The sequence below is a fragment of the Channa argus genome, chromosome 1 (genome assembly GCF_033026475.1).
Source record: "Channa argus isolate prfri chromosome 1, Channa argus male v1.0, whole genome shotgun sequence".
NCBI classification, from domain to species: Eukaryota; Metazoa; Chordata; class Actinopteri; order Anabantiformes; family Channidae; genus Channa; species Channa argus.
This window is the reverse complement of record NC_090197.1, coordinates 6,522,074-6,531,913: the sequence shown is the minus strand read 5'-3', so window position 1 is coordinate 6,531,913 and position 9,840 is coordinate 6,522,074. Positions and strand designations below refer to the sequence as shown.

The 9,840-nt window shown below is 37.6% G+C and overlaps 1 protein-coding gene across 2 annotated transcripts; it reads right to left on the bottom strand.

The window, feature by feature from the left end:
* Positions 1-1,119: 1,119 nt before the first annotated feature.
* LOC137100935 (major histocompatibility complex class I-related gene protein-like) lies at positions 1,120-5,748 on the bottom strand. Of its 2 annotated transcripts, none has more exons than XM_067478633.1 (6): positions 5,630-5,748; positions 5,189-5,455; positions 4,434-4,712; positions 3,466-3,768; positions 2,332-2,430; positions 1,120-1,259 (listed from the first exon to the last, which is right to left on the bottom strand). In XM_067478633.1, exons 1-6 carry the CDS (start codon positions 5,676-5,678, stop codon positions 1,249-1,251), a joined length of 1,008 nt encoding a protein of 335 aa, XP_067334734.1. In that variant the 5' UTR covers positions 5,679-5,748; the 3' UTR covers positions 1,120-1,248. The 2 variants fall into 2 exon arrangements, with proteins under 2 accessions (XP_067334734.1, XP_067334742.1); XM_067478641.1 differs by having other exon boundaries at positions 5,189-5,452.
* Between the last annotated feature and the right edge of the window lie 4,092 nt (positions 5,749-9,840).

Sequence of the window (9,840 nt, the reverse complement as noted above, 5' to 3'; positions counted from 1 at the left end):
CTTCTCATTGGTCAGAAGTAAGAGCGTGTTCACCCTGAAGGAGTCATTCTCAGGTGAACTCAGCTCATATGCTGATGATGAAACATTCACATCTCATTAAACCAGGAAACACAGATATGAACCAGTGAAGATCAGAACCTCTCAGCTCTGCTTCTGCAAAATACCACATTAATTTCTGTAGCTTCTGCCACGATTCATCTCCAGATAAAGTGACATTTAAAGTTTACCAGCTTGACTGGGCCAAAGTGATTGTTAATGGCAGCATATGGTCTTCATAGAAAAGTGTTGTTTGGATGGTTAAACGTCATCTAGTTTAAACTATTTCATATTATGCTCAACATTTTTATCTATAAGAAAAGGTCCAATACATGATCTTATACAATATGAAACCACTTTACAGAGAAGTGGCAAATCAAACCCATTCTTCCTGTTTTTAAATATTTCAAACATGATCTCTCATCCTCATTTCACAGCTTGAATTTCTGCCTGCTTTGTTTGCTTTAGTCTGAAGGGGAGATGTTACACATTTTGGCAGATAAACAACTTCAGAAAACGTAAAAATTTAATTTCTATATCTACTTCTCATAGGTCAAAAGGTATCATCACATATCTGGATGTTCCTGTAAAACACAGGATGGATGCAAAGCAGGAACTCACAAATGGAGAAAAACATCTTATTTAGTTCTCATTTGACTTCATGTCAGATAAATGTGCTCAAGAATTTCAAACATGACCAGCTGTCATCAAACAGCATCTTTAGAAATACGATGACCTGGATGATGGAGAATCTCCACAGATGTAACCATAAAGCTTATCTTTACAACAGGTGGGATGCTGAGCTACACATATTTAAGCTTTAATACTTCAGAATATAACCGATTCTAATAAACAAAAACACCAAAATAATTTGAAATAAACTGTAACAGCAACTCAAAACTTTAACAGACAGTGCAACATTTATAATAACGACATTCAAACAAATGAAGTACAAAAACTATTATAAAAAATGTAAAAGAAAATTTAAAGACACCGGCCATAAAGTTTCATTCTGTACAGGTCAGTGATGTACTGAACCTCCACACTGACCAGTTTGTGATTTACGGACCGGCCCAACAATTTCATATCTCAACAATAAATGTAAATTTATTTCTTTGTCTAAAAAGATATTTAGTACATTTAGTAGAACAGTGCAGTGAAAATAAAAAATGAAAATCTTGCTTTTAACTTCACAGTAACTTCCTCTCATCTTCACTGGGACCCTGTTAAGACAAATCAATCAATGGACAAGTTGAATAGTTGGCTCACCAGTTTCTGGTGGTAATTATTTCATATTTAAAAAATAGGTTGCATCAGTGATGTTGATTACAAAAATGTAAATATGTTTGTGGTTAAGTGTGATCATGATTTCTGTGTTTCTGCCAGCACTGGAAACAAACTTACAATTAGAAACATGTTAAGTACATGAACCAGTCGTGTATTTCAGTGGAATTTTGAGGTAACTGTAGTTTACTTGAATATTGCAATTTTTATTCCACTAACCGCAGTTGATCCCAGCTGTCATTTGGCAAACGGCAAAGTACACCCTGGACAGACCGGACAGAAAGGCCAAGATTCCAACTGTTGACCTTCTAGCTGTGAGGCAGCAGCAGTAACCCCTGCACCTCTGTGCCGTCTTAACTTTAGCTGATAATACTTCAGTACCTTTGTAGGATTTTAAGGCAGGGGTTTACTTGTAATGTGCATCTTCACATTGTTGTATTGTTGCTTTAACTAAGGTTCATGATACTCAAGCTACTGAAAACGTCTTCTACTTGATTTCTGGTCTAATAGACACTAATCAAACAACGGGACAGTTTTGCTGAACAAGAGACTTTCAGAGTGTGGAAGCTTCTTTAAACCTTTGATTGGTTTAACAGCCATCAAATATATGTAAGGAAAAATATGATGAAACTCCAGTGTCTCTGCTTCCACTTTTTATTCAGGATCATTGAGTGAGAAAACTCTTCTTAATGCAGAATGTGAATAATAATCAGCCACATGTGAAATACAGGATGTAAATTGATACATAAAGCCAATATCTTATATTGGATGATGTCTGCTGACAATGTTTAAAACCATGAAAAGTTGGCCAAATTAGTGTATATAAATTTAAGTGATTGTTACCAGACGTTTAATTTAAAAAATGTCAAAATATATTTTTATAAGTGAAACTTAGTGTTTAGATGTGTGAATGGAGCAGGTCTTAGGACTTACTTCTTTTGAGGACATCTTTTGGCAGTAAAGTTACTGAACATCAGCCACACTTCAGAAAAAGCATAATTTGTCTCTCACCATTCTCCTTTAACCTCCAGACGACGAGTCCACCGATGCAGAGGGACAGGAGCAGCATCAGTCCTACAACAACTCCAACGACAGCCCCAACAGGAGAAACTGGAACAAGAACACAACATTTAGACTTTATCTCTATCTGGTTTAAAAAACATTTGAATTATCAAATCCACTTTAATTTTTTTGATCATATGAACAAGTTAATCAAGTTAAACAACTGTAGATCTGTTTTTCACTTACATATTATATAGTATTAAAATCATCATCCCATATTTGTCAAACATCCAGAATCATTTGCTGCACAGCACTGAAACTTAAACTAAACTTTAAACACTTCTACATCAGAGTTAAACACTTTTGAGCCACATTACATCTTTAAACTGTGACTCAACTCTGTGAAGTTGTTCTCATCAATCATATAAAATGTTTGTAACTGCATTTACATGTGAAGCTGGTTTGATTAAGATTGATTGTATTCTACTGCTGACATCTGCAATGTCAGAATTGTGTGTATTTAATCTTAGACTTTGGATTTACTTAAAATCATGAATTATGATTTATGATGTGGAATTCAGGAAGATTAGCGACAACAATTGGACCCTGCCTCTTGCCCTATGACAGCTAGTATAGGCTCCAGCTGTCCCGCAATCCTAAACAGGTGGAGAAGATGATGGATAGTTTGTAGCCATCTATTTAAGTGGTAATGCTGTGATAATGTTTTAGATTCACGTACGTGTCCTCCTCAGTGTCCAAGATGCTCATTTTAATGCTTTTGCTGTCTACAACATCTCTGTTAAAAGTGTAAAGTTACAATAATTTCTAGGTAGACCTGTCATAAAACCTTTTTAAAAAAATTTCTGAATTGTAACTTTGAATTTAATGTGTCATTTAATGTCCAAAACATCTTGTCTTGGTTATTCCTAACCAGTAAGGACGCCTCTGACACTCGAGTGGATTGTCTAAATAACAAATATGTGAATTAATTGCTCTTACCTCTTTTAAAATAGGACCAAAGATGAATTTCTTGCAGGATTTTTGCCAAGTTAGTTGTGTTTCCCTTTTCTAAAACACTTGAAAAAAATGGACTCAGGTCGTGTTTCAGTACACAATATAAAAGCAAACAAAGTAAACTCTTACCCCAATTAGTCCTAATCACAGCTTTGTCCAGTCTGATGACTGTGCTGTTCTCAGCACCAGAGAGCTGAAACACACAGTCATATCTCCTCCAGTCTTCAGGTTTGACTGATGAAATGTCCAGATCAACTCTCATCTGGAAGGTTCCATCATGGTTGGGGAGGATCTCTCCATGGTCCATGTCCTCATGAAGCTCCTGTCCATCTTTCCTCCAGAACATTGTGGCTCTGTCAGGGTAGAAACTTGTAGCGTGGCAGCTGACTGGAGAGGACGGAGACTTCTGGAGGAGAGACACCGAGGGACGAACTGGACAAAGAGGGAGAGAAGGTTAAAGAGAAAGAGATGCAGTTCTCAGGGAGGAGACCATGGATGCTTAGAAAGATTAGAAAAGAAAAATGATTCAATTCCGTAGGTTTCCGTATGGGTTCCCATCAAACTGAAGCATTAGAAGCCTACTCACTCTTCCTGACTGGATGCTGCAATGTCTTAATGAATGTTAGTTACTCGTCAATATAAAAGCCATTGCCACAAAGCTTCCTTCCTAAAGTTCAGTTTATTTAGTTGTCAAAGACTTATTCAGTCTTGGTTTAGGTTCACATCAGATTTGTCCTTCCTCCTGTGGTGATTTTTTACTTTGTCTTTGATTTATACAAAACCGGGACACTTTACTTAATTCTAAGCACATATCATTGTGTCTCGCAATAGCCGAGTAGCATTCCTGCCTTTTAAGTAGCACTGTGGTCAACGGAAAGGGTCTCTGAACAGGTAGGAAACGGAGGGGCAGTGAAGTGAAGTGTCAGTGGTAATCAATTCCAAAAGTAATGTCAAAGCACCTAAACATGTCCAAAGTCTCCACTAAGAAGTCAGAGCAAATTCAGATCTTACTGCAGCCATGTGGTGAAAAACAGTCAAAAGGATGGTAATGATTGGAGTGTTAATATGAGAAATTTCATCAGGTCATGTGATTCTACCTGTTCTCAGCAGGAAGCTCTTCCCATAATCCAAGTACATCTCCAGCCACACAGGGCAAAGCTCAGTGAGAACACGATCATTACTTTTTATTCTGCCATTGTCAGGATCCCATTCCTGTTTGATGGTGTCAGCCTCTGGGTTCAGAGGGATCCACATCCGCATCGTCAGGTCTAATGATATGAAGTCTTCTCCATCATAACCATAGTTTAGAAAACCATTTCTCTCTTTGGTAATTTCATCCACTTCACAGCCTTCAATCAACTGTAAAATGTGGATTCCTGAGAGAGATACAGAAAAACCAAAGTTAACCAAAGTTAACAAAGATAACAGTGATGTATAAATGATGTCTGCAGTAACCATACTGCATGCTTTATGAAGTATTATGTTGCCCAGTCTTGTGGTTCATGATTTAAGAAAAGATGTTCTTTGTGAAGATTTGCAGTTTACATTTTAAAAGCAATTGTTCTGTAAATTCACAGATGACTGCTGTAGCTTATGGTTTAGGATGCTGAGCACAAGTTGCAACATGTCTGCTTGAAGGACCTTTGCTGCATTTATCTCCCATGTATTAATGACCTAATATGCTAATGTGCTTGATGCTTTTAATAGTTTGTTTAGCCTCAGAAGCTAAATAAACCTGTTATGATCAAGGCATGAATGAAACAATGCATAGGATCCCATTATTCTTAAATTATAACGAAAAACTGTGCAGAAGTTCAAAGTAAAATAAAACCTAAAGTGTGCAGTGCTGTACCTCCACTTTGGTTGAAATGCTGCATGAATCTATGAAGTCTGGTTTTCAAGCGTGTAGGTAGTCTCTCCAAACATATTTGAGTATAATCCTTTAAGAGCTGAGGTTTGTCTTCGAATAATTTCTTCCACACATCCTTTACTTCTGGCTTCTTGTTGCTGGCACAGTAACCCACCTGATTGTCATCAACCAATAGATTGCCCAGGAACTCCGGGTGATTTGTGACTCCAGAAGATACAATGTAGACAAACTTAAGGGAGTTTTTTACTGCTGGGAAAAAAAATAAAAAGTTTCAGTATAACAGAAATATTCACACATCGTCATCACAGCCCTCATGGATCTGACATACACATTAAGAAACTAAACCGCGAGTGTATAAAGGGAGGACGCAGGGACAAAGTGCAGACTGAAGTAAAGAGTTTAGAGATTGAAATGTGAACTGACCTGGTGATGAAACGTGACAGAAGAGAAGCAACAGAAATAACGACTTCATCCTGATTTAATCAAGAATCACGGAGAAATAATCGAGTTGCTTCGGTCTCTGTGACAGACAAATCCCGCAACGTCGCCAGATTTTAATGCTGCGATAATAAGAAAACAATAAAATAGTAACGTAGAGACAAGAACCTAATACAAATGTCCTTAAAAAGCCATTAGTTTAGTTGGTCTATCGTCCACCCTGTAGAGATGTCCTTCCCCATTCTTTTGGGTGTTAGATTTGGAGTGTCTCCCCCCATAGACTGATGTCAAACAGGACGTATCTTATAACGGGACGCACTGTGGAACAAATGCTCCGCCTTCAAGCTTAACAAAAATGAAACTAAAGTCAGAGTCCACTAGTACAAGTATCTACGAGTATCTGACTCTCAATACACTCACGACAGTGAAATAGACATTAAGTGACAGATTCCTGAGAAAAATTAATTACTGTCCATGTTTTTTACCATTATCAGTATCATAAATTGATTCTTACTGAGGACTTTTACTTTTGTACATTAGTAAAATGTAGATAATCTGCTCATTTTACTTCAGTACTGAGTTTGTGTATGGGGTTGTGTAGTCGCAGACTGCTCAGAGTGGCCATGTAACTGTCTGAATGACATGTTTATTGAAATGTTTATTATTATGGTTCTGTTATAAGTTCAGAATTATTTTATTACATACAACTGTTAACATGTATTTGTAAATACATTTTATGTGAAATAAAAAATGTTTGGTCAAAGTTGAATGGGCTTGTACAAGCTTTTATTTTGATGGACGGGTCATGTGACTAGAGTTGGTGAGGGGCATCACGGTGGCAATATGGGTCAAGCTAACGTTCATACTGAGGAAAGACACGCGGCCCCAAAAGAATTATTCTGCACTTGGTTCCAGAGGCGCACACGGGAACAGTGCTGTATTCATGTTGATGTGGTTTTGTACGAACACTAGCCTGAGAGATTTTGACTGGAAAACATGTTTTCATTTCAAAAGTTGTATGTCCTTTTATTTCTTGTAGTTTTCACGGTGTCAAATGAAGAGAGAGAAAGAGAGAGAGCGGAAAATAAATACTTACAGACACCTGTATGATGTGTGGGCAGTATTTCTTTGGACCAGTGTAGCTACAGGCCACATTATTAAGACCCCCAGTGTTAGTGTTGTACTGTTATGTACACAACATTGTGTAGTTGAAATCCCAAAGTACTCAGTGATCAGTCAGGAACTAACGTTTGCCTGATGTCAAGTGATAAAGAGTGAAGCAGAAGATTAAGTGAAATTATTGAATCTGAAATTAACAGGTATTAAATGAAACTCAAGACTGGACAAAAATATCGACCAACTACTAATAATTAAACATAAATTGGTTTATGAAATGTTCAGATCAACTCTCATCTGGAAGGTTCCATCATGGTTGGGGAGGATCTCTCCATGGTCCACGTCCTCATGAAGCTCCTGTCCATCTTTCCTCCAAAACATTGTGGCTCTGTCAGGGTAGAAACCTTTAGTGTGGCAGCTGACTGGAGAGGACGGAGACTTCTGGAGGACAGACACTGAGGGAGGTAATGGAGGACAGAGAGATCCAAACTGAAAACTTCTGTATGATACAGTATGTGGAACTCTACTGAGAAAAAGGTGGGAGAGAGGAACTGAGACAATGGAGGAAGAGAAAGTGAAGGAGGTGGAGAAATGTGAGAAACAGAAAAGAAAGGTGAAATGTAGATATTAAGATAAAGGGGGAGAGAGAAGCAATTAAAGACATTACACAAGTCACCTGAACGGGGCAGCTCAGTTGGTAAGGGCAGTCGTCCACAGGGTGAGTGGTTCGATCCCCGGCCCTGGCTATATGTCGAAGTGTCCCTGGGCAAGACACTGAACCCCAAATCATCATTCCTGCGTCAGGAAGGGCATCTGGCGTAAAAACTGTGCCAAAGGCTCAGGAAAGGATGCATTTCCTACGACAGCTGATGAAGTTCACCCTGCTACAGGAGCTGCTGGTCCAGTTCCACACTCCAAACAGGACCTGCAGTGGACAGGAAGAACTGCAGAAAGAATCATTGCTGCTCCCCTGCCCACTCTCCAGGACTTGGACACATTGAAAGCCTTCTTTAGGTCATTCTTACATTTTTTTTCTGTTTTTCTTGTGTGTCATTTTCACATTGTCTGCATTGTTACTCCTTGAACATGTCTTTGAGAGCAACCTCTAAAGGACATGAAGAACAATAAACAAGCACTTGTTTACATCTTGTGAAACATCAATCCATAACATAATAAGTCTTTTAGCTACACTTTATCGAAAGTTTTTATTGTATCAAATCCTATGTTTGTGTGATTGTGTGTGTGTGAGGTAGAAAACCCCAGATCTACATTGCCCCCACAGAAACTAAAGATAATAAAAGAATTCAGCGACAAGCTGCAGATGGAGACATCATCTCCACATCTGACGAGTGTGGAGGAGAAAAGCACACAAGAATAATGTCCAGATCCACAGTAAGAACAGAGCAGGTCAGTTACATAGAGCATATGACAACATGCAACAAACTAATCCCACTCAAAATCCCAATCAGTATCCAGTCCAGGATCCAATTTTAATGTATCAAAACAACACAACAAAAGAAGAAGGAGGAGACTGAGGATTGAGAGGTGTAGGTGGAGGCTCAGGTGAATTACAGGTATCCAGGTCCAGCAATGTAGAGGCAGGCAGCAGATAACAAGCAGGCAGCTGATGAGTGAACAGAAAACCAGGATCCAAACTCAACACAGATCAAAGCTAAACCCTCACTGTAGAAATGCAGAGAACTGTGAGGAGAACTGGGTTTAGAGACGGGGGCACAGGTGAGAACAATCAGGGCTAATGATGAGAAGTGAAGTTACCAGAGTGAAACAGGAAGTGAGATGGAGGGAAGTACAAAATAAAAGCCAAGAAACAGGAAACAGAGCAGGAACACATGACAGTAGCAGCAGGTCTACATCTGAACTCCTGCAAACAATCACTGTCAAGGAGATTCAGAGAGAAAATGAGAATGTAGAGTGTGAAATGCTTTGATTTTTATATTAGAAATAATCTTCACAATACATGTTTTATTTACCATGTGGTATTTATTGAATTTCTGCCTGCTTTGTTTGCTTTAGTCTGAAAACAGGAGGTGTTGCACATTTTGCCACGATTAAGAAAATAAACTTCTGGATGTTCTTCCATGGTTTAAAAGGTATCAAGTATCTAGATGTTCCTGTAAAAGACAGGATTCTGACATTTTAAACTCACAAATGGACAAAAAAAACATCTTATTTAGTTCAGACTTTGACCAGCAGTCATCAAATACCATCTTTGGAAAATACCATGAGCTGGATATGATGGAGAATCTCCACAGGTGTAACAATAAAGCTTATCTGTGTAACAGGTGGGATGCTGAGCTACACATATACACAATTTAAGGTTCAGTACTTCATAATATAATATAACAATTATAAAAAAACACCAATATTAATGGAAATAAACTGGAACAGCAACACAAAATGTTGTTTAACACACAGCAACATCGATATCTTGACATTAAAACAGATGAAATACAAAACTTACTTTAACAAATATAAAATAGAACTTAAAGAAACAGGCCATAAAGTTTCATTCAGCTCAGTGATTTACTGAACTTCACACTGACCAGTTGACCGGCTCAACAATTTCTATCTCAATAATAAAATGAAAAACATTTCTTTCAGGAAAATACATTCAGGAAATTTAAATGACCTGCTCTATAAAAATATTTAATTTTTTGACTTCAGAGTAATTTCACTAGATTCCTCTAAAAAGAAATAAGTTAGTTTGTAAAATACTTCTTAAAAAAAAAAAAAAAAAATCACAAATCTTATTTTTTTTTTACAAAACATTACAATTGGATTAAGTTACTTATAGACAGTTAATTTAAACAACATGTTGCAAATATGTTAATACTGAAACTATCATCTGCATCTTCACAGACAATGATCCTTTTTCAACCCAAATACTGTCTATCATTTATCAATTGTTGCAGTACAATATCTAATTTGTCTGACTACAGTTATTAAACATTATTGCTGTATTTAGACTCTCACAGGAAAAAACCATCACTTCACACACGTGTTGATTTGCTTTTAAATCCAACCACAATCTTCCTCTAACCTTAACCAAAGTGCTTTTG